The sequence below is a fragment of the Patagioenas fasciata genome, chromosome 24 (genome assembly GCF_037038585.1).
Source record: "Patagioenas fasciata isolate bPatFas1 chromosome 24, bPatFas1.hap1, whole genome shotgun sequence".
Taxonomy (NCBI): Eukaryota; Metazoa; Chordata; class Aves; order Columbiformes; family Columbidae; genus Patagioenas; species Patagioenas fasciata.
In genome coordinates, this window is record NC_092543.1 from 6,469,109 (window position 1) to 6,494,612 (window position 25,504).

Below are 25,504 nucleotides of genomic sequence, written 5' to 3' on the forward strand. Positions count from 1 at the left end.
CGCCAAGAGATGCCGATGCTTCCACCTAGCGGCTCCTGCTGGCCCAGCCGCAGCGCCCGGCGGCCCAGGACTGTCCCCTCGCGTCCCCCAGTCCGGGACCCTCCGGTGACCCGACACCGTCAGCACCCCTCGCTGCTTCCGCGGGCCCCCAACAACCCGGGCAGCCCTTGCCAGCCGGGAGCAGCCTCCCCAGAGGGGTGCCAGCACCCCAGAGAGCCTGGTACGGGACCCCCGGGCATCCAAGGAGCCGGCAGGAGCTGGCACGTAGACACGGACGCACACGCAGCAGGCACACGCGTGGCTGGGGAGCCTTTTATTGAGGCTGAAGGAGGAGAGGGAGGCGCTGGAGCTGCCGGAGGGCAGGGAGCGGGGTGACTGCTGGCCCTGGGACGTACCAGGATGGGCAGACGGGCCCTTTGCCGTGCCAGCGGCCAGGCAGCCCGGGCTTTCTCTGTGCGCGGGGACAAGCTGGCAGCAGGGGTTGGGTGCCATGCCGGTGGGGTATGCTGCATGCCAAGGTAGCTATGGCAAGTAACATACAACCAGGTTAGTGCGGCTTCCCGGCATGGGTGCCTCACCCCAGAGGTGGGTGTACAAGATAATACTTATGTCTTACACAGCGCTGCTGAAGGGACACTCCCTACCACCTGTGGGGTGGCAGAAGGGCTGTATTCCCACCCTGCGCTGGGTGGCAGCAGCAGAGCAGGATGGATGTCCTGGGGCCCTGGCTCCCACACGGCTGGACCCCAGAACACCATTCCCTGGGGTGCTGGTGTCTGGGAAGGGGCACATGCCCCAGCTCCAGCCGCAGCTGAGAGCAGGCTCAGGCAAAGACAGCGGAGTTTTGCCAGTAGGAGTAGACAAGGAAGCCGGTGAAGGTGCTGTCCGTCTTGACGCTGGCGTAGAAGCCGATGTAGTCCCCCACACCCACCTGCACCCACACCTCATCCTCGGGCTCCAGGCGGACCAGGCTTCCCCCTGAGAGTGAGGTGGGCTTGGGCCAGTTCCCATAGTACTGGAAGAAGGAGGCAATGGACTGGCCATTCTTCATGATGTCAAACTGGAGGCTGGCACGGTAGACAGTGGCGTGAACGGCAAAGTAGTAGAGGCCGGGCACCTCGCAGGTGAACTTGCCCGTGGTGGGGTCATAGTGGCCCTGCTCATTGATGAGCACCACATCAAAGCGGATGGGCTGGTCAGCCAGCGGAGGGCTGCGTGACTCGGAGCGCTTGGCGCTGAATGCTGAGCGAGGGGCCACCGCACACTCACCCTGTGCCCCCTTCTCACCGGGCATGCCATCCACGCCAGGGCTGCCCATCTCCCCACGGGGACCAGGTGCTCCTGTGGCAGGCAAAAGGGGGACAGGGTTACTTCTAAGCTACAAGCACTGGCACCTGCAAATCCCCCTCCCCAGCCTTTCTTACCAGGAGGGCCCATCTCGCCCTTCTCCCCCGGCATCCCCATTGCCCCATCTCGTCCATCTCGTCCATCTCTGCCTGGCAGACCCTGGCCCCCATGCAGGCCTGGGGTCCCCGGGATGCCTGGTTGCCCTGAGCACAGCCCAGGGATCTTGTTGTCTTCTATCTGCAGGGAGCTGGTGACAAGGCCAAGGAGGAAGAGGAGAAAGAGCTGCTTCATCTTGTCTGCCGTGCAGGGGCTGGAAGGGAGCAGAGAGGGGAAACAGCTCTGGGGACCTCAGTGAAGAGGGCAGGGAAACAGACTTGCAGTGCCCAGCAGGGAGTGGGTGCCAAGGGTCGGTGTGGAACAGTTCCTCCTTTTTTTCTCCCTTGCTTTTTTGGCTGCTCCACACAGTAAGGCCTGACTGCCGGCTGCACCTGCCACAGCATCCCCATCGCCAGCTGTGCTGCTGCACCATCCCACAACCACCCGGCATGCCCTGCCGTGGGACGACTCGTGGGGTTATCGGGGACAGGGAGCTGGGGAGGGAGCTGTGCCACGTGTGGGAGGCAGAAGCTCTATGCGTACAGATGCGGGCTGTTTAGCTGCCACATCGGCAGCGTGCCGGCTATGGGCGTGCAGGTGGGGGACAGTTGAGGTGTCAGCCGGAGGGCAGCGGGTGAGCTGCGAGCCGTGCGTGGGGTGGGGTTGTTGCATCCGGGCGGTGCGTGGCGGGGCGGCAGCTCGGGGAGCACAGGGCTGCGTCGTGGCCCAGCCCTTGGCAACATCTGTGCTGCCGGCAGCTCTGCTCCACACCCGGCCGGTTCCCTGGGGCACGGCTGTCTGGGCTGCAGCATCCCCGGCTGCGCTGGACCACCCTGGTGTCGGTGACCACCCTGCTGCCCGGGCTGCCCCCAGCCCTTCCCACATCAGCGCAGTGAGAGTGGAGCCCCACAGCCAGCGCTGGCCCCTTCCCCGTGGCCTTGCCCAGGGAAAGCAGCTCTCTCCCCGCTCCTGAACGCGACGGCTGCAAGAAAGAGGAAAAGGAGGAGAAAAAGTGCCTCTCCTCCGCCCAGGCGCCGCAGCCAGGACCCCAGCGAGCCCCAGCTCCCCCCGGCACAGGGCGGACAGAGCTGGGTAGCCCCACTCACTGCGATCCCGCGGCTCCTGCCTGGCTGCTCTCCGGCGTGGAAGGGCTGTGGCTCTTCCTGACCACTTTGCTCTGACGAAGGCCCTAGGAAAGGCAGCCTCTCCACCCCCCCCCTCCTCCTCACGTCTCTCCTCCCAAACTCCAAAGGAAATCAAGGGCCTGAGGAGCCAAAAGCTACAAGACACGGGGAAAAAGAAAAATAATCCCATGGTGTCAGAAGTACTGTAAGCAGGGGGAAGGGAGAGCAAGGCAAACAGCCTGGCAAAGGGGGAGGAGGTATGAGCTTCAAACCACTACGGCTGAACACGTCTGAGCACCCAGGCAGCAGGATGGAGGGAAGGGAAATGAGAGAAAACAGGCGGCAGAGTGGAAGTGGAAAAAGAGAAAGGCCAAGGGAGGGAAATCCAGTGAAGACGGGCAGGGTTGGAGCAGCAGAAGGAAAAAGGGAGCCCTTGGAACACGCGGGTCCCCTGACTGGAAGCCTCAGGGCCGTCCCTGGCAGCAGGGCTGAGGCAAGGAGGATGGCAGGGCATGTGCGGGCTGGCAGTGCCAGCCCCGGGAGCACCTGCAGGGAGCCGGAGGGGCCAGCTGGGGGTGCCCGGGGGCAGCTGTGGAGCTGAGCAGGCAGGGATGCGCTGGGCAGCAGCAGGCAGGCCACACCAGGCAGAGCAGCGCTGCGGTCAGGCCGGGATGCAGGGCTAACCCTAGGGAACCACAGGGCACACGGCAAAGCTGGGACCATGCCGGGCTTTCGAAGGCACTCCCAGCTTGCTTTTAACTTGTTCCAGCACAGAGTGCATCCAAGGGACACGGTCAGGCGCTGACTGGTGGGGCGGCGCTGTGGCTGGGGGGAGTCCCTGTACCCTGCAGCTGGCTTGCAGCAGCTGGACATGCAGGAAGCAAAGGAGCCCGGAGGGCTCGAGTCCCCTGCACAGAGGTGGCTGTGCGGGAACAGCAGTGTTGTGCTGGCTGCAAGGGCAGAGTGCTGCCGGCCATAGAAGGTCCTGCTCCCAGTAACCCCACTTGAGCACGGGACTTTCCCACGGGCCCAGGGTGAGAAAGGGCAGCAGGAAGCATTCTGGCACTGCTGGCTTTCTCCTCCCTGTGTGTGGGTGACATTGCTGGCTGAACATTCCTGTGCCAGATGCCCAGGGCCAGGCTGCATGCTGGCAGGGAGCTGTCTGGCTCCTCTCTCCCAAGGTGTGAACGGGCTGTTGTTTTTGGCCAGTTTGGAGCTGGTTTGTGGCTGCGGAGTGTTGACAGGCTTGCGGCCATCAGGGTGGCCTGAAGCCAGCGTGGCCAGAACGAAGCCAGCAGGGTCACGGCCCTTGCTGGAACAGGATCCCCTCCATGCACCATAGGGCCACCAGCCTGACCCACTTCAAGACTCATCCATCTCTCTGGGTCCCTGCAAGCCCCCCAGTCTGTCAAGGGCACAGCCAGCAGTCCATTCTCTGCTGTAGCCAGGCAGTCTCTCCTGTGACCCTACATTCCTGCTCAGACCCCTCCATTTCAGCTCTGGCTTCCCTCCCTTGGCCCATGTCTCAGTTTGCCCTCAGATCTGGCACAAGCCACACACAGACCCTCCCCAAATGAGCCAGCTCCTCCATCTGGTTTGTCAGCTGCTCACACTGTTTATTCTGCTGGCTCTGGGGCTGCAGGACATGGGCAGGTCTGGGCTTTTCTTCTGCCTGCAGCCTGGCCCATCTCGGCCCAGCCTTGCCCCATTTGGGGACCACTAAATGTTCCCCTGCTAGGCTAGCAGCTACCTGAGGGCTGCTGGGAAGAGACGGCACACAGCCTGGAGAAGCTGAAGCCGAGAAGTGGGCTGGGAACATCGCACAGCTCTGGCCAACACACCTGGTGATGGCTGAGGATGGAGATGCAGCACCCAACCCTCTTGCCTCTGTCCTTGTTGGTTGGCAGCGGGACTTTGCACGGGCAAAGCCCTTCCAGCACAAGCCCGTGGCATCCAGGCACTGAGCTGAGGGCTGAGTGGAGGGGCTGACCTCAGGGCAGGCAAGGAGAAGCCAGGCAATGGGGTTCTACGGATGGGGACCACCCCAGGAGCTGGGTATCTGCAATAGGAGGATGGGATGGACTTTTGGGGTGAGGTGGCAGCTCTGGGCAGGCTGCTTCAGCCCCTGCTCTTCTTCTCTTGCTGGGTCAGGGCTGGAAGCACTCTATGGGGTCATTGGAGTCGGGGAGGATGTTGCAATTGATGGGCCAGAGGATGCCAAGGAGGCCAAGGGACTGCTGGCACCGCAGCTCAGCAGCCAGGCACACAGCTCGGCAGGGCTGCAGGACACCCCCATCCGGCGTGCACTTGGGCACGAAGAGGCTGCAGATGAGGAGCCGGAGGTGCTGGTAGCAGGCGAGCTCCATCAATGTCTGTGGGACGGTGGTGGTGAGCATGGCATGGTGTGGTGTGGGCAGACCCATGTGCAGCCCCCAGACAGCTCACCTGATAGTCCTGCAGCACCTCAGCGGCTCCCTCCTGGTCCGGGATAGCCAGCCAGATGTTGGGGAAGGAGGTGGCGTTGTATCCCAGCCCCAGGCACATCTCCACTTCCACGGGCTCACAGACAGATCCTGCCACAGGGCAAGGTGCTTCACTTCTTATAGCAGCAGCGATGCCCACCAGGTGTGCCTCGGGCAGACGGTAGCCACAGGGCAGCTGCCAGCGTGTCTCCCAGGCCAGGTGGGCTCAGGTGAGGCTGAGTGGAGCACCCAGGGGTGGCACTCACCAAAGGGTGGGTAGGAGACCCCAGTGCAGTTCAGCTCATCGGTGCCATCAGGGCAGTCGTGCCAGCCGTCACACACAGACTCCAGTGCCCGGCACTCACCATTTCCACAGGAGAACTCTGCAGGGCTACAGGTCTCTGTAGGATGAGAGGGGCCAGCACAGCAGGACGTGGGCTCGGGCATGGGGATGGACAGAGAGCAGGCTGGTCAAGGCTGGGAGTCAGCCTGTTCCCACGCTGACCACCCCTGTCTCTGCTCTTCTTCATCGAGAGCATTTTTTCTGGGGCTTTATCCAGTCTGGCCTTGAAGACCCCCAAGGACGGTGCCTGCACAGCCCCTCTGAGCAGCCTTCATCCCTGCTTGTCTACCTACTCTCTGTGGCATTGCGGGCTTGGTAGGTGGCAAAGAACCCATCGTCTGCTACTCCCTCGTCTGCCACGAAGAGGACAGTCATGACATGGCGTGAGGAGGTCAGGGTGGGTGGCACCTGGTGGCCACAGAACCTGCCAGGGTTGCGGGGCAAGGGTTGGGGCCAGGGTGGGCAGCAGGGCCGACCAACACTTGCCCAAACCCTGTCCTCCAGTGGCTCTTCCTCACCGCCCCACATCGTGCCTCAGCTGAGCCACGTGAGCCAGGTGCACCCAGGTTGGTGCAGCAGGGCTGGAGGTAGCAGGGGTGTGCCTGTACCTGCCCATGAGGCTGGCGGCCCCTGTGCCTGTGCTGTCATGAACCTCCACGAAGTCGAAGCTGCAGTCCTCGTGTGACTCCAGGCTGAAGTTGTGGAAGTGCAGGTCAATGACGTGGCCCACAGGCACTGAGATCTGCCAGAGGCACAGCTGCAGGGCAGGAGGCAGCCGGTGACACCCATGAAGCCAGATGGTCACCCACTGGGAGGTTGCCTTCCTCCCTGCCTGCCCTCACCCTCCTCCCACCTCCATCCTGCCCGCATCCCTTCTCTCACCTGCTGGTGCGGGTATGGCTGGGGATGGCCTGGGGTGGAGAAGTGCCCCTCCAAGGCGGTCAGCGGGCCCCCACACTCTGGAGAGACTCACACACATGCAGCTTTACCCCCTGCCCCTCTCCCTTCACCATTTCCCCACTCCCCTGCCCCTGCATCCCACTGCCCCTCGCCGTGCCCTCTGGCCAGGTGCCGCAGGGGCTCTGGGCTGCAGGTAGGGGGCTGGCCCACCTTTGTGCTTCAGGCTGCAGTTGGCCTCATCGCTCTTGTCCGTGCAGTCATGGAAGCCATCACAGACGAAGCCCAGGTGCAGGCAGAGGCCCTGGTCGCACAAGTGCTCGTCCCAGGCACAGCTCTCTGCAGCATAAGCAGAGACAACCAGGCTGGTAGTGGCATCCTATCGGGCAACTTCCCCTCCACCAGGCGCTGCGGGAGAGCCCCCGGTGCTGCCCCCTGCCTGCCCGCAGCCAGGAGTCCCGGCAGTGCCTGGGTGGGGGTACTCACTCTCACTGGGGGCCACGGCGCGGTAGCGGGCACTGAAGCCTGGGGCACCCACACTGCTGTCAGAGACGAAGGTGACGCGCAGGTGGTTGGAGTTGGTGTTGAAGGTTGGAGGGGCCACATTGCCACAAAACCTGGGGGTACAACAAGGGGTGAGACTGCTTACCCATGGAGATGCTGCCCCCTCCCCACTGCACCACCATATTCCCTGGGTGCGAGGAGCCCTACCTGGTTGGGCTCCCCTGAGCCGGGGTAGAATTCATGCTGCCAAACCCCTGCTCTTCATAGAGCTCCACACGGTCGAAGAGGCAGGAGGCAGTGCCCTCCACGCTGAAGGTCTCCATCTTCAGCTGGATGGCGAGGCCAGGGCCCACCTTGATGTGCCAGATGCAGAGTGCATCGGGTGGGTAGGGGCCCGGGTAGTTGGGGGAGCTGAAGGAGCCCTCAGGGCCACGCAGGGTCCCGCCACAAACTGCACAGGGCAACAGTGTGGACATGAGCTAGTGCTGCAGGGCACTGCCACCCCAGCACCCTGACCCACATGGGACTTACCTGGTGCCACCGTGCTGGCTGTGGGCAGCCAGCTCTGGGTTGGGATGGCAGCTGTTTTGGGGGCTGGGGAGTCCCTTCGGGTGGGTGCTGCGGTGGTGGCAGCAGTGCCGCGGGCGGGCAGGGCTGCAGCTGGGGCGCTGGGTAGCTGCGGGGTTGTCAGCTCTGTGCCCAGGAAAGAGCAGGGACAGCTCAGCCCCAGCAGAGAGAGATGGCTGCGGTACAGGGAAGGGGCTTTGGAAGCCCACCCAGCCCCATGTCCTGTGCTCCCACCCTATCCCACACATGTGCAGGTCCCAGGGGATCCCACACAGCTCTCATAGGGGCCAGTCACCTTGCCACAACCTGGGGAAGTGGAGATCCTCCTTTCTCCTGTGCATGGGGGCACTATCTCATCAGGATGGGCAGACCCTAGGAGGTCCCAAGTAGGATGGACGCTCTTGCTGTGCCCCTGTCCACCTCCGAACTGGTTCTGTGTCCCCTACCCCATCCCCCGCCTCTCCCTGCTTGAGCACTCACGGTGGATGACGATGCCCAGCAGGAGGGCGATGAGGAAGAGGAGGACGGCACTCATCAGAGCCACACAAAGCCAGGTGAACTTGCAGTCAGCACGGTACTGCCAGCCCACCTGACCCCAGAGCTGCTGACCTGCGGGAAGGCGAGGAAAGCAGGCAGAGCCAGGGTGCTACTAGCCATAGCCCCACGCTGCTTCCTCCCTGCATGCCTGGCTGAGCCACGGCTGGACATGTCCCAACTTCTTGTCCCCAGGTGCTAGTGGGTCCCCTAAGCAGCCCCAGAGCCCTGCAGAGAACTTGTCCCACCACCCCACTCCCAAAACAGCAGCTGCTTCTGGTGGCCCTGTGGACAGACGTGTATACAAGCCCCCAGGCTAGTACCGAGGCCATCTGGGGATGACTTGGGGCTGGTCCTGTCCTTGTCTGGTGGGTGCTCCATGCTTAGCGTTGTCTGAGGCTCCTCGCCCTCAAAGACAGGGTTGCAGAACTCGGTCTGTAGGAGAGTGAGCACAGGTGGCACCATGAGAAATATGCTGTGGGGACCTACAGGTGGCAAGGTGGGGACCCCTAGGTAGCACCCGCACCCTCAGCCCTACCTTGCTGTGGTCCAGAGCCTCAGGACAAAGCGTGATTTCGGTGCAGTTTTTCATGGCAGCAGATGATTCCCGGCGCAGCCTGGCTAAAAGCCTCCCCAGCACGCTCTGCCCCCCGGCAGCGCCGCCTGCCCCACCACCTGCTCCCCCCCAGCTGCCCCCATTGCGGCTTGGGGTCCCCTGCTCCATGCAGCAGGGCAGAGATGGTGGCAGTGCCAGCTGTGCCTACACGTGCCACCCCAGTGCTGGACCCCACAGAGCCTCAGGAGCCATGGCCACCCTGCCGCAAGTGTGGGGAGCCCTGGGAGGCTGGCAGCCCCAGTCCCTTCTGCAGGCCCCTTCCCCCTCACCCCGTTAGTTAATCCAGCTCAGCTGAGGAAGCCGAGGTCAGGCTCTGGCACGGAGAGCCAGAGTCTTAAAGGGGAAGGCATGCTCACACCTGCCTTGCAGGGACCCCGTCCCACCAGGGACCCTGCTTTCAGGTGCCCAGAAGGGCTGTTGGTTTGTCTGCTGCCTCTGGGCTCCCTGCCAGCACAGGGTGGCACTGAAGGGGCTGTGTCAGGGAGCCTAGGCTGAACATGTCCCTCCTTCCCTTGTGCCTCCCCAGCACCGAGCTCCTGAGCCCAACTGTCTGCATTCCCATTGCCCCTTAATGCCTTGGTGCTGGTCTCCATCCCTAAGCAGGGGAGAAAGGGGGCATTGTTCAGGGGCTTGGGGTGAAGAGCATGAGTGCCGGGAGCTCTGCTGGGCAAGAGGAGGAGGAAAGGCTCCCACCGCACTTGGGCATGCGTGGCTGGATGAGACAGACTGCCACCTGCACCCACATCTCCCTTGCTTCAGGAAAACCCCTGGGCATGGGAGACACGGTCCCTCACCTGCCAACCCACAGACAAGCACATGTACACAGCACCCTGTTCAAGCTAAAATTTATTCCTGTGAGTCTCACGTGTTTGAGACACTTCCTGCCCACCTTGCTTACACAGTAAACAAGCCACCTGCCAAGCAGCAACGCTGCCCCCGTCCGGTACCTGCCGCGGGCAGCCCCTCCATCCTGGCCTGCCCTCCCTTGAGCCCCCCGGGGTGCTCCAGGGGCGGTGGGATGCTCACGGTGTGAGAGTGCTCAGCCTGTGCCCACAGGGACAGTGAGGGCAAAGCAGGACAGGTTGCTGGATTGGATGTAGCTGCCTTGCAGACTGGGGCTGGGATTGTGCTGGGTTGGGCCCATCTCTCCTCCCGCTGCACCTCAGGCAAGGCAGGAAAGGGAGGAGAATAAATTAGAGAGAAGGCTAAAAAGGCCACTGGCGTTTGCTAGCTAAGGGACAGAGAAGCTGGGTGGGTGGGGACGCACACCCCTGGGTACCCAGCGGGGCTCCCAGTTGCAGGGAGAAGAAAGCCCCGACTGCAGACAGTCCCAGAAAGCCACTGTCCTCCCCTCCCTCTCCTCTGCAGGATGAACACTCTTGTGCAACCCCAATGGCCTCCTGCTCCCCTAAATGGTTTAAGGCACCGTTGTATGAGGAGGCAGGTAAAAATCCACCGGAAGCACCCGCCGGCACAAGTCCCTGGAGAGCCAGGAAGCGGTGAGGTGCTCCAGGTTGAGCAAAGTCCACTATAAATACATGTAAATTCCACAAAATGTTCTCATCCGTCCTGTCTGTAAGTCTGGGCCTGAACACAGGCTGTTTTGAGGAGTGTGCAGGGGCAGCTGGTGGGGACGTGCTGCCTGAGACAGGACGGAGGCAACTGAAGGGCTGGGGTCCTTCGCCAGGAGGTTCAGAAGCGCTAGGAGGAGGCCAGGAGCAGTTCATGAATCCTCTGGGATGGCCAAGCAGCAGGGGAGTGCCAAGAGGCCAGGAGAGATGTGGGAGGCTCTCCTGGGTCCCCAGCACTGGGTGCTCCTCCAAGGGAGCAGAGATTCTGGCTGTCAATGGGGCAGGAAGCCCCATGCCCGCAGAGTCCCTTGCCTCAGTGTTTTTATTACACACCAACAAAAAAAAAAGGAAAAAAAAAAAAAGAAGAAGAAACTAAGGTAAAAACCAAATGGCAGCGATCAGGAGGTGCCTGAGCTGCCTTGGCCCTTTCCTGCCACGGGTTGCCCTCCTCAGTTCAGAGCTGGAGTGTCCTTGCCTGGGGTCTGCTCCTGGACACCTCCAGCCTCCCATTGCAGCCACCTCAGGTTCTCTCCTCTTCGCCTCCATCTTGCACCTGGGGGGCAAATGGCCAAAACCTGGAGGAGCTGGCTCTAAGGGTGGTGCAGCATGTCCCCAGGGAGGCAGGGCTGGCTACATGCGGGAGGACGGACTGGCCAGCTCGTAGAAGAGCAGGTAGGCATCGCTGCTGCGGACGTGGCTAGATGACATCGGGGTAACACTGCGGAAATGGGGAGATGTGCTGTGAGCAATGGGGACGAGGCATTGGGATGTCTTTGGCAAGGGGTCTCTGTTTGCCCCAAGCCTGAAGCTGCCCCCGTCCCATGCTCAGCCTTACCGGGAGTCATTGAAACTGTGCCACTCGCTGGAGATGGGGTTCTTGCAGTAGGCAGTGTAGTGTCCCCCCATGGTGGTGCCCGAGTGGTTGGAGACGGCATAGAGGTTGTAAATGGCGTGGTCTGTGGGGAGCAAGAGCGGTGCTCAGCAGTGCTGGCTGCTGCCCAGGTGCCCACAACATGCCAGCACAGAGCTGTGGCCAGAAGGGACCGGCACAATGAGCGTCTGTGGTTCCCACCCCCTGTGCTTCTGCCCCCTGTCATGGCTGCAGCACCCTGGGGGGTGCGAGGAACACAGCCAGGAGACGCCAGCACTCACTGCAGCTCTGGGAGGCAAACTCCCGGAGGTCCAGGTCCTTCAGCTGGAAGTTAACAAAGGTGGTGAGCTTGCTCGTTCGTATCCTGGCCTCTGAGAAGCGCTTCAGGTCTGGGGGATCATGTCAAGGAGCCAAGGGACAAAGGGGAGCCCATGAGGAACCACCTGTCCTCCCACCAGCACCAGCCCCTGGCCCATCCCTCTGCCTGAAGGATACGAAGCACAAGGATCTTGGGGAACTTCTGGATGCTGAATTTCTTTGTGCACCTTGTCCTGGCTTTGCAGCGACAACACGTCTATTGTAGACAAACAGCACAAGCAGGAAGGTGAGAACAGAGGCATTGAGCCCACAGTCCTGGCAACACAGATGTGGAGGGAAAGGGGCCCAGCCTGTACCAAGGCAAGCCCAACTGTCTCCATGCCCCACACCCCGTACCGGTTTCTCATCCCCATCCAGCACATCCTCTTTGGTGAAGAGCCGTAGGCAGTCCATGAGGGTCACCTCCCCGTAGCTTTTCTGTGGGAGCACAGCGTGGGTCAGGGACAGTGTGTGTGGGACAGGGGAACAGGGGTCAGCAGGGACCCCTTACCTTGGGGATGGGCAGGGAGAGGTCCCAGAAGGGGTCAAAGGCTGTGGAGCAGTAGCCACACTCACTGCAGGTCAGAGAACTCTTCAGCTGCCCAACGAAAAGGTCTAGTGGGGATGGGACAAAGTAGGGTGAGACCCCTAGTTCCCAACCTCATTCCCAGCCCAGCTCTGCCCTCCTCACAGCCCTGCTCACCACTAATGCGGCTGTCCTCCCTCTCCTGGTACCTCCTCCACATCTGGCGGCTCTTCTCGTCGTCACTGCAAGAAATTGGGAAACAGAGCAGTACTGAGTGTGACTTGGGGGATGCCAGACCCTGTGATCCATCCCAGAGGGACCCATGCCTCTGCTTGCAAGCAGTGAGCTTGTGCATGGGGCTCGTCCACAGCCTCTGGCCCAGCCATCACTTACGGGAGGTGGTCCAGGGTGTCTGTGCTGGCCCGTGGCCGCACAAGCACGCGGTTCACCTCGCTGTGCAGCCCGTCGAGGAGGAACCGCAGGAACTCCTGTGCATCCTGCTGGCTGCAAGACATGGGGCACAGCCAGTGAGTGGCGGCAGGGAGCCGGCTCCCCCCTGCCACCTCCACACCAACAACACCTACTTGTAGCCAACAAAGCGGGGGGCATATCTCTGGATCTGTGTCTTGAACTCAGAGGGGCTCACGCTCTCATTGGGGGATGAGGTCCAGAGCAGCTGAATCAGCTTTGCAAACTCTGTGGACAGAGAGGCAGGTCAGTGGCACAGCTATCCCCGGCCAGCCCTGGTGGCATGTCCTCACCGTGCCCCCCAGAGAGATCAGCACTCTGCTCCACGGTCCCCACGGGACCACCCGGTCCTTCCACTGGCTGCGTACCCACAGCACAGTGCCTGCCCCAGCAAGGCTGAGGAGAAGCACCAACCTCTGGGTGGGGGTCCCCCAGGACACAGGGTGGCCCAGGGGATCAAGGATGTGCTGCAGGGACGGGAGGCACGGAAGCCCTGCCTGGTTTGGAGCCAGGGGCTGGTGACTGACGGTTACCTGACATGAGCGCAGTGCGCATGCGGCTGTTGTTATTGAGGTCCCGCAGGTACTGGTTCTGCAGGCAGTAATCCCGCAGCTCCTTGGTGTTACTCAGGCACTGCAGGATGGAGTTCATGAAGCACTGGGGGAGGCAGAAGAGAAAAAACCATGGCAACAGGAATCAGAGGGAGGCAGGCAGTGGCAAGGGGACACCTGGGGTGGGTGGGCAGAAGATGGGGATGAAGCAGTGCAGAGCATGGGAAATCCTTCCTCCACCAGCACCATCAGGAGCAGGGAGTTGTCAGGGTGAGAGCGTGGATGCTAAGGGTGAGGCGAAGGGACAGAGCTCCCCACTGCCCCATAGATGTGCCCACAGAAGAGCACTGGGTGAGCTGGGGCTGTGAAGTCAGGTGCCTTGGTAAGCACTCACCGTATTGCCAAGGTTTCGCAAGCCAGTCAGCCCCTGCACTGCCTTGGAGCTCTGCAGAGAGAGAGAGAACAGGACTGAGACAGTGCCTGGTGCAGGCTGGCTGTGCCTGTGGGCAGCCCAGTGAGGCCACGGTGCCAGGAGCATCCTCATGGAGCAGACCCTCAAGTGCATGCAGAAGCCCTATTCCCTTGTAGGCATCACTGGCAGAGCCAGCACCACAGCTTCTCTCTGCACCGGCTGCATGCAGGAGCATGGCCAAGGACCGGGTAGGAAGCCATGACCGGCCTGACCCATCCTACTTGCGCGGTTGCTGCTGCTGCTCAGCTCCCTGGTGTGGGACAATGAGCAGGGCTCAAAGTCCTCCCTGCCTGGTGACAATGCTGCCCCATGCCCTGGGCTGAAGGCCAGGGCAGCCACCCCCACTGTCTCCCCTTGCCAACCCTGTGCCCCAGGACACTGGGGGGTGGCAGTGCCCGATGCCTGCCTTCCAGCTGCAGGAGGCGCACAGTGCCCCATCACTGCCCACCTTGTCCACTCTGGGTGTCCCCTCCAGGGCACCCTGCACAAGCACAGCCCAGACATTGGCACAGCTGTTTTGCAGGATAAAGTTCACCTGGGAAAGTGCAAGCCCAGCCCTGAGTCAGTGAGCCTGAAGGACGGGGCTGCACACCCAGCAGTGCCCTCCCAACCACCCTCTGACCTGGCTGTGCTGCGCCTGTGCCGTGGGGCTCTTCCAGCTCCCCAAGGACTCCCTGAGCCAGGCAGGATCACACCAAGAAGAAACAGGCATAGGTGACCAGGCACTGGGGCCAGGAGGCCTTGCCACTCTTTGCTGGAGACACTGAGAGTGCAGAGGGGTCTGAGGTGCCACACGGTTGCCCACCCCGCTCCCAAGTGTAAGGGACCAGGTGCTGGTGGGGATGAGAGGTGACAACCCAGGGGTCCTGCTCCCAGCCCTGCGTGTGAGCCCATCACAGAGGACAGTGGTGGGGTGAATCTCCGCGGAGCAGGGTCCAGGGCTGACAGGGATTATGGGGTCAGACTGCTGATCATGCCCCTTCAGCTAATCAGGTTTTAAGGATCCTCAGGCAAACACCCCAGCTGCCCACTCCAGGCACAAGGAGGGGGAGGAAAAGAGGAGGGGAGGGGTCCCAGCAGCTCCGAAATAGCAGTAGCTGGTGCGTGTGTGGGAGGTGCTGAGCACCCAGCCCTGACAGCAGCCAAAAATAACCCAGATCCAGTTACACGTGCTCCTTAGCGACGGTGCAGGCATCACCCACCACACGGGGGACCAGCATCAACGGGGACCAGGCTGCCCTGTGTGGGCACACACAGCTCTACCAGACCCACCAGGTACCCTGTGTGCCATGCAGGTGCCTCTGCAGTGTCCAGCACACAGGGGTTACCCCAGCCACAGCCAGCCCCAGCGCTCAGTGCTGGGGGGTGAGCAAAAGCGCCACGTAACCCCACCACCTATCCCCAGACAAGGAGCTCCAGGCTGGGGTCAGGCTCAGCTGAGCAAGGGGTGCCAGGCTGTGGTGGGTCAGTGACGCAACATGGCTGGAGGATCTGGCCTGGCTCTGGTCCCTGAGCAGACAAGGCTGAGCAGGCAGTGAGAGAGGTGGGTCTGTGTCCCAGTCCCTTCAAGGGGCCATCCCCCCAAGGGCATGCTGCTCATGTCCCCACACTTATTGCAGGGAAGGTCATGGTGTCAGGGGGTAGCAGCAGCTCCTGCGAGATGCTTCAGTGTGCCACCATCATCCCCACCAGGACACTGCTCATCCAGCTGCCCTGGTTGGGCAGCTCCTGCCATGTGCTAGAAGGGACTGGAGTGTCCCACTATTCTGGGTGCCAACCTCCCCACAGTCCTAGCATTCACCCACTGCCTGGCCAGGCCAGGACCTAGGCTGCCCACCCAGAGCCTGGAGCAAGCCCAGGGGAGGGCTGGGGTGAGGGGAAACCAGGCACTCCCATACCAAGGCACAAACCTGTGTGCACTGAGGTCTTCTTTCCTCCCCCCGGCTCCCCCGGTTTTCCCTTCCCTGGGTGACTCAACTCCAGCTAATCCCCCTCGCCCGTCCATGGCTTTATCTAGGACACGGCACTGCTCAGAGGAGGAGAAGGAGAGCTGGCTCACGCGGCAGCGGCTGGGGAGTCCCTGAGGCTGCACTGCAGGAGGACGGGGACAGGGGATGGGGACAAGTGACAAGATCCAGACTGTCCTGCCCCATCCAGGTCCACATGCCAAGTGCCTGTTGGGGCAGCAGGAGAGCCCGAGCAGACAGATTTACATAAGTGCCCAGACTGCGCCCTCCCTGCCCCTTGTCTCTGCCATTCCTGCAGAGGGAGATCTGGCTGCCTCCAGGAAAAGCCAAGCTCAGTCTGGTGACACTGTCAAGGGGCTGGTGTGGCCAGGGCCCCCTTTCTTGAAGCAGGTAGGATGGGGTACGGGGACTTGGCCAAGGTCACTGCAGGGCAGGACTGGGAGGAGGACCCAGGTGTCCTGACACATGCTTTCACCTGCTCCCTGCCCCTCCTGCAGGACACCGGGCACCCCAGCCTCACAGCCAGCTGGGATGGGCACACAACCCAAGGCACCCCATCCTCCAGCAAGGGGGATGCTGCAAGGTACCCCATGCTCCCCAGTGAGGACAGGGGCTGCCCCCTCCCCATGCCCCATTCTCTGTCCCCAGGCTGGAGGACAGGGGCTGCAGGCAGCTGCAGCGCTCATACCTTGGTCTTGTTGAGGACGAGCCCAACGAAGGTGGAGACCAGTAAGGACCCCGGCATGGAGGTACGAGGTCGCAGTTCCTTGTGAAGGTCGGGGAGCGCAGGGGGCTCCTCGGGCAGCGTCACCGTGTAGGAGTCCCTCATGGTGGCCCTTACAGGCACGGCCAGACGACAAGGGCCAGCCGCGGATGGGGGAATGTCGGGGGGTGCCGAGTGGGCACCCCTTGCCTCGGGCTAGCCGAGGCTTGGGGCAGGGGGGTCAGGCTCCCCTCCTCGCTGGAGCAGCGCCGTGCTCAGGCGTGCAGTGCCGGAGCCGGTGCCGGCTATGGGGCTGACGGCACCTGAGCGGCGCTGACATCAAATGGGTGGAGAGGCGGCAGCCGGGCTCCGTGACGGCCAGCCCCCGCCGCACCGCGTGGTACAGCCGCGCCGACGGCTAAGGGGGCCCGCGAGGGGCGGCGGTGCCCGCGGCCGCGCTCCTCGCACGCCGAGCCGCTGGCGGCAGCGCGGCCCCGGCCCCGGCCCCGGGGGACTCCGGCGAGGACGCGGGCAGCGCCCCGGTGCAGCCCTCTGGCCCCTCTGCCCCACCGGACGCCGCAGCCCGGCAGCTCTCGGCAGCGCTGCTGCCGCCGCGACCCCCGGACGCTGGCACCGCGCTGGCATCCCGGGGCCAGGAGGGCACTGAGTGCAGGGCAGGTCGACCCCTGCCACGCTCCAGCCTCCTGGGGTGCAGGACTGATGGGACTGGCTCCCCGGGCCCGGGGAACGCTGTACCGCCAGCACGGTGCTGGCCCGAGAGATGAGCGGGTGCTTGGCAAGACAGAGGGTTTGCCCCAGGCGGGGCTCGCTTGCCGAAACTGGCTCAGTAAAAGTGGGACACTCGCACAGCATGTGGGTGACTGGAGTGCCTGTAACCAGAGGCTGATGGCTGTCTGAGAGTGATGTGGGGGTCTCGGGCCTTCCCTATAGTGCTAGTGCCAGGCTCCCAGGCAGTGCCATTTTGAGGGAACTGATCGACAGCAGACAGCGAGTGCATACCCCCCCTGCTCTGGGGGGTGTATTTGCACCAAGCTCAGAGAGTATTTCAGTGCCTTGCTTCCTTCATTGGGGAAAAACTCCCTGCAAATCCTGCGTGGAGCAAAGACCCCTTATGGTGTCCGCCCTCTTAGCAGTGGGTAAACTGAGGCAGGGAGCCAGCAGGGCTCCAGCTCTTCTCCTGCAGCAAGAGCAGATGTGAAGTCTGGCAGGGAGCCCGTGTGTCCTGCGTTCCAGTCCTGCATCTCCCTCTGTTTCACCCCTCTGACCGCAGCAGGGTGAGTGACGGAGGCTTGAGACTGCTCTGCATGCCCAGGTGTCTTATCCAACCCTCAGGGAAATTTCCATGGGCAACCAAGGCAGGGAGTGCGGTCTGGCTGCTCCAAGGACAGCCAGAGCCTCCAGCCTCGCTGAGGGACCGGCGGCACCAAGCAGAGTCTGCTTTTCTCCCATTCAGCCCCCACCGATACACCCCCAGCCAGAGCCAGTGGCTGCTGTCTGAATCCTAATTGCCGCAGATGCAGCCTCCCCTGTCCGCCGAGCAAGCTCAACACAGCCAGTGGAGGGGCTGACGGGGCGGGGAGGGAGGGAGACTATTTTTGGAACCAGCAAAAATATCTGAGGAGGCATCTTGCAGCGTTATTCATCTGCAGGGCCACAGCTTTTTGCATCACAACGGGATGCTAGTCATAATCCCTGCTTGCGTGTGCATGCATGTGTATATGTATACACACCCCATGGTGTGTACACTGTACACACACAGGGACACAGTGTGCACGTGGGGGTGTGCACCCCACCAGCCTTGTGCAGACTGCGTGAGTGCCCTGCAACGCACTCCCACAGCACCTGCAGGTCACATCCTGGGCCCTGGGGCCATGGCACAGCTCCCCGGTGTGTGTACTGCTGTACTGCTGCTGTGCACACCACCCAGGGCTCCCCCCATCCTGCCCTGAAGCCTGGTGGGTGGCCTGGGGGCAGGATTTGCCCAGGTGCGCAGCCTGCTCTGAGCACCATGCAGGGTGCTGGTGCAGCACTCTCCCTGGGGATGTACCATGCTGGCAGAGACAGTTCCAGGGCGAGAGGAGTGGTGTTCAGCTGAACCTTGTGCCCTGGTGACATTGGATGCCCTGAGACAAGGACCAAATTCCCCTTCAGCCAGAGCAGCACTTGAGATCTTGGGGCAAGCCTGGAGCACAAGAGAGAAGGTGAGCCCCAGCAGAATGGCATTGCTCAGAGCCAGCTCCCTGCCCGCAGCTGTCCCCTCTGCAGCGGTGACCTTCTGCCACGGGCAGAGGTTGCCACAGGCCCGGTTGGCACCGTGAAGGCAGGCAGGGCTGGGACTGGCTGCAGGCCAGCAATGTCAGCTGCTCAGGATGGGACTGCAGAGAGCGGCTGGCAATTTTGTGGGTGGCTCTAGCCCTCTGACCCTATGTTCACCCAGGGTGTTTAATGGGGCGGCACAGCTCCGGTCCTGCCCTTCCCAGGAGCCAACACAGCCCCGCATGGAGCCGGCGGCGGGGCAGGCATGGCCGCTCACTGCAGCTGCACACGTCTCCTGCTGCCCTGCGGGACAGTAAACTGAGGCACAAAGTGATGGTGTGGGTAGGAACAAACGCAGGCACCCTCACCTCCTGGCTGCAAAGTCCTCTGGATGGTGGTTCATGTAATGCCGAGGCAGGAGGCGACTGAGGAGGAAGGGATGGGAAGCAGCACGGAGCCAGCCCCACCGCGCACTGGCTCCAGCAGGAGTGTGTGCTGCTGGCACTGCCCTCGGGGCTGGGTAATGGGGCAGAACCAATGGCAGTGCTGGGGCTGCAACCTGTGCTCGTTTCCGGCACCTGCCATGACCGCAGGCACCCGAGTCTGCTTTATGATTGGTATGTTTGCTTCCTGGCTTGGGAAAGGAAGGAAAAAAAGCATGGGAGTGGAAAATAGCAGGTGTGTCCATCAAAGCACCAAGGAAACCTAAGGCAGTGTCACCAACCCAGCCTCTCCAGCTGCCCCAGCATGGGTGCCCACCCCAGCACCCGGTCCCAGCTGCCAAGCCCTGCTCACCTTTGCCACCCATCAGCCCTGACTGGAAAGTCCTCGGCTACATTCGCATGCAGATCACAAGGCTGTGGTTTTGGCACAGCCCCTCCTGCCTCATGGCCATCCCATGGCAGCAGGCTGGCACCCACACTGGGAGCAGTGTCTGGGCACCTGAGGGTGGGGATGCCTTCCCTAGCAGTGGTGGTGAGGGCTTTAGTGAGTGCCCGTGCTCCAGAGGGACGGGGGAAGACCTTTCCTGCTAAGCCCCAGCTGCAGACACATGGCAGGCAGGAGCAGATGCTTCTCCTCCCTACCCCGTGCCTCCAGCTGTGTCTCCCCAGCCCAAGGGCATGGGCCAGACCTCCACGCTGCCACTGCAGCCGTTTCCTCAGGGAGGGATATGGGGCACTGGCTGGAGAGGGAGAACTTCCACTCCAGCTCACAGGGAAGCAGGAAAGTATCCACCAGCCCTTATCCTCCTGGTTTGGCGGATGATGGTGGGACAGAGCCACAGAGAAGCAAAGGGCAGGTCAGACCCCGCACCAGGGCAGAGCAACCTCCACCATAGGTAAATGAAGGCCAGCTGGAGAGTGGGACACAACGCGAGCAGAGCCTGACCAGATCTTGGAAGGAAACCTGAGTGGAAAATTACCAGGCTGCTCCCCTGTGTGCCTGAGCTGGGCTGCATGTGTGATGCCTGCTCCTGGCCCGGGCTGAGGCTTTGAAGATGGTGCAGCACCAATTCATACCTGGGGCACCAGGTGCTTTGCCACCATGTATTATGTGGTACAGAGCAGCTGCTGCTTCCCTGGCTGCCATGGGCCGTGCTGGGCGCTGGGGCACAGGGCCCCAGGATGGCAGAGATAGACTGTGCCAGGCATCAAACATCACAGGGCACCAGTGAAAAACCTGACTGGCAGCTGGTCACTGTGCCAGACCCAGCACCAGCCAAACCAGCCTTCCCAGCTGGGTGTCTCCAATCGGGGAAGTGCCCAGCCTGGCCATGTCACCTTCTCTAGCTGGGATGAGGCAGCAGGAAACCTGCTTTGGCACGCATTGGGCTGGGGCCAGGAGGGAGTAGAGGGCAGGGGGTGTGGGCACAGTCAGCTGTGCGGGGACACATTGCAATGTGTGCACCTGTGCAGGTTTGCGTGCACAGGGGTGTGAGTTTGCCTGCGTGTACCATCACCCACTGTCCCACACACATGCACACAGGGCACCCACAGGGAGCCCCCTGCGCTGTGCTCCCAGTGAGCACAGCCCCTCCGAGGACACCCACCTGCCTGCACATGACTGTCACAGCAGCTCTGGCTCAGCAAGCTGTGCCAGCAAGTGTAGCTTGAGCGGTCAGCAGCCACCCTGCATGGCGCAGACGCAGAAGCTGAGGCACAGAGCAATGCACCGAGATCCCCAGGGAGAGCATGCAAGGTGCCTCAGGCTCCCTGGCTCAGCACAAGTGGGCACAGACCAGATAACCCAGCACAGCCCAACTTCCTCCCCCAGCCCCAGCAGGTGTCACGTACCATGGGGTCCCGGGCAGCCACGTCACAGTAGCCGTCATTCCTTTCGCAGGGCTGGCTGGAGCAGCGGGTGCCTGAGGGCGGCAGGGCAGAGCCAAGGCCAGCTTGTGAAGGGCTGAGGGGGCTCGTGGGGAGGTTGCTGGAGCTGTTTTTCCTCCCATAGCCATCCAGGTAGCCGCGGACGTAGTCAGAATGTGCAGCAGCCTGGTAGAGATCCTGCAGGGCACCATGCTCCTGGCGGTTCCGGGTGCTAAGGGGACCATTGGTGGGTACGTAGGTGCTGTCCGAAGCGTGCAGCCCTGAAAATTCCCGTGCCAGGTCTGAGTGGCTGATGGATTTACGACGGCTGAGGGATGATGTGGTGGGCAGGTAGCCTGTAGGGCTGCTGGGAACCCCAGAGAAGCCGTAGCACGCACCCCCGCTCAGTCCACCGCCGGGTGGCCGGGTCTGGGTGCGGATGTACGTGGGGCTCAGGTGGATGCTGGAGTCAGGGTACAGGGACAACCGGCTGCTGTCGTAGCCACTGGTTAGGGGAAGCCCTGTGTGGCGGTACCGGGGGGAGGGCAGGTAGCTGGCTTTGAAGCCAATTTTGTCACTGTCCGCATAGGATGTGGCCAGGGTAGATCCATAGGTGTAGGAGCTGTAGCCACCGGGCACTTTGCTGTAGGTGGTCTCGGCATAGCGGGATGAGTCAACGTATCGCTTCAGGGTGGAGGAGAGCTGGGACATGCTGGAGGATGGTGCTCAGAGGGCGCTCCTGGAGGCATTGACTGCAAGAGAAGAGCTGAGGATCAGCTTCCACAGACCATAGTGAGCACAGCGGGGTTCTCACCACCAGCACGCACCCAGTAGCTCCTTCCACCTTGCTCAGAGACCCTGGGAGGGTGTGCAGGCAACAGTGGGAACCCAGGGGATGAAGGGTGCAGGGGGACTGAGGGGTGCAGTACGGCCATGGCTCCAGCCAGCCCTCCTGGAGAGCCTGGAACAGCAGGGTCCAGCTGGCACTGCCATCTGTGTGCCTTCGGGTACCTCGTGCTACAGAAGGGACCCTGGGGCACAGCCAGCAGCACCCAGCATACCAGCACCCCCTGGTGAGGTGGCTGCTGTGTCCCCGCCAGCCAGGCAGGACCAGCCCGTAGGGGTGGGTGACAGCCCAGCACTCCATCCCCACAGGGAGTGGGTGGCTTCAGCTGCATGGCGCCTGTATGAGGCAGGAGAGAAACAGAGGAGGACAGGGACAGAGGAGCCCAGAGCACATGCGGAGCCAGCCTGGAGACAGCCCAGGGCAGCGTGGCAGCCAGCAGCCTCCAGTGCAAATGTGGGCTGTCCAGAGCTGGAGGAAAGTTTGTTCTTGCCATCCACGCGGGCAGGCTGGTGGCTGGTCCCCTACCTGTCCTGGGCTGCAGTTGGTACTGCGATGGGCAGGACCCCAGCCGGTTCCTCTGTCCTGGTGTTGCTGCTCGGCTCCCTGGGTGCCTGGTGTCCCTTCCCTGGCAGGACAGTGGCTCATGTGGCTCGGAGAGTCTCCAGTCACCCAGGAGATGACCCTGATTCAGAGGTTTTTCCCAGCCCAGCTGGGGCGGGCTCTGGCTCAGCTCCAAGCCGGGAGGTGACCGAGACGGTGCCTGGCCCAGCCCTCGCACAGCCCTGGCAGCACGCAGGGCGCATCCAGGCTTGGGGATGGGCACCAGATCCCTGTCAAGACGAGCCACCACAGCATTTCTCCCTGCCTGACCCTGGGGGAGACCCAGGCTCCTGCTCAGAGCCCCGGAGTCACCAGGTGTGCCTGCTCCCCTTGCCTGGGGGAGCCAGCAGGACTGCTCTGCAATCCTCACCCTGGGGATGGGAGCTGCCCTCAGCCTCCCTGCTGCGGCCACAGCCTGTGTGCCAAAAGTGATCCCCGTGACACTGGAGTGGTGGGAGGGAGCCACACATCGTGGGGACAAGCCCCCTTGGCTCCACAAACCCTGGGGTGGGGGGTGAGGTGGCTGTGGTGCCAGCTCCCCCAGCCACCCCTGCCCATCTAACTCCAGCACGGAAATACACTGGGACTGCTTATAGGAGACAGTGGTGAGAAGCACCATCCAGCCACCGTGGCAGCTCAGCTTTCTGGCCAGCTGGATGCATCCCTGTTGCTGTCGTTACTGCCCAGGGAACAACCATCCCACACTGGAGAGGAAACTATTTACAAGCAAGAGCAAGGTGGAGTGCACAGACCTGTTTGGGAACGGAGACTGAGGGGTGAATAATCTGCTCCCAGGCAAGTACTCCATGAAACATCTGGCTCTTCCCAGCCAGGCTGCGGCCACCGTCACCCACACTGGGAGAGCCCTTGAGTGGTTCTGCCAGCCAGGATTCAACATGCACAGTGGGGAATTTTGCTCAGAGGGCCGTGGGACCCCAGCCAAGGGCCTGGCACTCCCCACAGGTGCCACAGTGAGAGTGATGAAGCCCCTTGACTCCCAGGGAGTCCACACCTGGCTGCCTGCCCTGCTAGGACACGCAGCAGCTTGGCACAGGGACTCTCTTTGGGCTGCTGCTGCTTTCCATCCCCAAAGCCAGCAGAGATGATCTGGGCTCAGGACAGGCACTTCAGTGCCAGAACAGCCTAATTCCATCACCCACTGCCAGCAGTGCCTGTGCTCTTAGGGCACACCGTGCCATCGCCCACTGCCAGCGGCACCCATGCCCGCCCGCTGTCCCTACCACTGCTGGCACCAGCAGCAATTAATCGTGGCTGTGCACAGGGCACCTCTGCCCCCAGGAGAGACAGTGACTGGGGAGCAAGAGGGCAGCAGGTGCTTTCTGGCAGCAGGACAGGTCTCTGCAGGGCAGCACATGCCCTGGGGACAGGGGGGAGCTGATGGAGGGGGAACCTGCCCCAGATACAGCGGTTAACCCTTTAGCGTTGTGGGAAGAGAGGTCTTACCATGGAAGACTGTTGCATCTGCTAGAACCTCCTGTGCTGCGGAGTCCCCATTCACATCAGAGCAGACCCCAGGGCTGTGGGAGAGCAGAGTGTGCCAGAAGCCAGAGGAGCTGACAGGGTGTGAGAAAACCCCGGATCCTCCCGTCCCTTCCTGGCCTGCCTGGCTCCTCCCTGCCCATAATAGTGCTGAGCTTTCCTGCTGCCTGGCGAAGCCCTGGGGCTGGCATGGCTGAGTCAGGCCTCCTGCACCCTCGTCATCCTCCCAGGGTGTCGGGGGAAGCTGAGGCACAGGAATGTCCGGTCCACCATCACGTGGCCAGGCAGCCGCCAGCACCAGGGACCGGGGAGCTGGGGCGCTGCAGGGATGTTAAGGCTGCTGGGGAGTCCTTCCCTGGCCTCCAGCTCCAGCAGCCTTCCCAACAGCAAGCTCAGCACAAAGCTGGGAGGCAAACCCTTCACCCTGGAGGCAGAGGAGCAGAGACCCCGCTCCTTTTCCCGCCTCTGTCCCCTGCTGGAGCCCTCCTGGCCATGGCCCGGTGGCAGCTGTCCCCTCCGCAGCCCGCAGGCTCAGGTTACACAGCACTGGCTCTGTCCAAGGTGTTACAGCACAGCTGCTTCTCGCTTACGCAGGCTTGGAGCCGTGTCCCCTGTCCCCTGAGACACAATGTCCCAGCACGGAGGTTACATGGGAGCACCCAGCCCTCTGCAACAGTGCAGGCAGAGAGGGGGACACTGTGAAGGACCTTGCCTGCTTCGGTCCTCAAGTGGTTTGGGATAGAGAGGCTCCGTGTCCACCTGACAGTGGCAGAGGCATAAGACAGCCTCCTGCCCATTCCCCAAGGGGGACGAGGCAAAGGGTCCCTCTGGGTATTTGCTTCTCCCTCAGGGAAGGATTGCCCTGAGCAGACCTGGAGGGAATGTGCTGCAAAGCATGTCATCCCTACAAGGGACCGGGATCACGAAGGGGTGCTCTTGATCAGCAGAGAGACACCCCAGCACCCCAGGGTGCTGCCAGGAACGCTTCTCATGGCTCTGCTCCAGCACTCAGGGAGAAGCCACCCCGGCTCCAGGGCTGTCCCCCTGCTGTTTGCACACCCCAGAGCAGCAGGACCTGCCCAAGGTCAGGTGTGTAGCTGGGCCAGCCCCCACCAGCCATGGGGCCTGAGAACCCTCCAAACTCACACCACACGTGCTGGCCAGGAGTCATCACCCTGGCCTCACTGTTTGCTGCTGACACATACCCACCCAGCTGTAGAATCTGCTACTCACCACTCCCGGGCCTCCCCCCCAGGCAGTAAAACCCAACATCCCCGGGGAACCCTAATGTAAGACCGATAGCATGTTATTGCTTTGAGGTCTGTAGGTGGGAAAAACGAAGGGACCCTGGGGAAGTGCCTGGGCACACATCTCTGCCCACGCTGGGGGGTGAGGAAGGTGCTGGGGAGCGGGGCTTGCTGGCACAGAGCTGCCAAGTTTTCGTTAATGAATTCTGAACCTGTTCTCCAGAGACGCAGAGCCTGCGAACCTCTCCCCTGTAGTTTTACCCAGCTGAAGGAAGAGGGGGGTCAGTTTTACCAGCATCTCTGAGCCTGTGGTGCTGCAGCCCCCGCCCCAGGGCCAGCGTCCCCGTAGCACCCCTCCACTCACCTGTGCGTGGTTTGGTGGGACAGGTGGCCGGTGGCTGGTCAGGGCTGCGAGGCTGGCATGGCAGGGGGCGAGCAGCTGGCCATGGGGTGATGCCCGTGGGGCTGGGTGCGAGGAGCCGAGCGTGCCTACGCAGGGCACTTCCCCTGGGGCCAGGGGAGAGCGAGTGACACCGAGGGGCTGACAGCACCCAAACCCTTTGCAGGGGACAGGCCACCCCACGGCTCAGCTCCTCCAGCCTTCAGGAAGCAGACGCAATGGCTGGAGGGGGCCGAGCTGGAGGGCTGTGGGGCCGCATAAAAACGCCGCCACAGAAATTCACGGCTCAGGTTACCAGCTAGATAAATATAGTGTCTTTATCTGACCTCACAGGGCGCCGAAATGCTA

General features: G+C 62.3%; 2 protein-coding genes across 8 annotated transcripts; both read right to left on the minus strand.

Moving 5' to 3' along the window:
* Window positions 1–300: 300 nt before the first annotated feature.
* Window positions 301–8,748, minus strand: LOC136111555 (complement C1q tumor necrosis factor-related protein 5). Of its 6 annotated transcripts, XM_071798779.1 has the most exons (14): window positions 8,413–8,748; window positions 8,198–8,309; window positions 7,821–7,949; window positions 7,305–7,466; window positions 6,981–7,224; window positions 6,756–6,886; window positions 6,483–6,608; window positions 6,255–6,331; window positions 5,981–6,129; window positions 5,666–5,796; window positions 5,296–5,430; window positions 5,013–5,140; window positions 1,425–1,657; window positions 1,147–1,341 (listed from the first exon to the last, which is right to left on the minus strand). In XM_071798779.1, the coding sequence occupies exons 1-14, from the start codon at window positions 8,596–8,598 to the stop codon at window positions 1,284–1,286; spliced, it is 2,001 nt and encodes a 666-aa protein (XP_071654880.1). In that variant the 5' UTR covers window positions 8,599–8,748; the 3' UTR covers window positions 1,147–1,283. The 6 variants fall into 6 exon arrangements, 5 of the variants coding, with proteins under 5 accessions (XP_071654883.1, XP_065711778.1, XP_071654880.1 ...); XM_071798781.1 differs by lacking the exons at window positions 1,147–1,341; window positions 1,425–1,657 and adding an exon at window positions 4,160–4,626; XM_071798780.1 differs by lacking the exons at window positions 1,147–1,341; window positions 1,425–1,657 and adding an exon at window positions 4,160–4,939.
* A 576-nt stretch (window positions 8,749–9,324) lies between these two features.
* Window positions 9,325–25,401, minus strand: USP2 (ubiquitin specific peptidase 2). 2 transcript variants are annotated; one of them, XM_071798760.1, is made up of 13 exons: window positions 25,121–25,401; window positions 20,548–21,314; window positions 13,229–13,279; window positions 12,817–12,940; window positions 12,400–12,511; window positions 12,209–12,319; window positions 11,993–12,057; window positions 11,801–11,904; window positions 11,647–11,727; window positions 11,428–11,506; window positions 11,214–11,321; window positions 10,897–11,017; window positions 9,325–10,779 (listed from the first exon to the last, which is right to left on the minus strand). In XM_071798760.1, the coding sequence occupies exons 2-13, from the start codon at window positions 21,271–21,273 to the stop codon at window positions 10,692–10,694; spliced, it is 1,770 nt and encodes a 589-aa protein (XP_071654861.1). In that variant the 5' UTR covers window positions 21,274–21,314; window positions 25,121–25,401; the 3' UTR covers window positions 9,325–10,691. The 2 variants fall into 2 exon arrangements, with proteins under 2 accessions (XP_071654861.1, XP_065711813.1); XM_065855741.2 differs by lacking the exons at window positions 20,548–21,314; window positions 25,121–25,401 and adding an exon at window positions 15,962–16,421.
* Window positions 25,402–25,504: the final 103 nt, after the last annotated feature.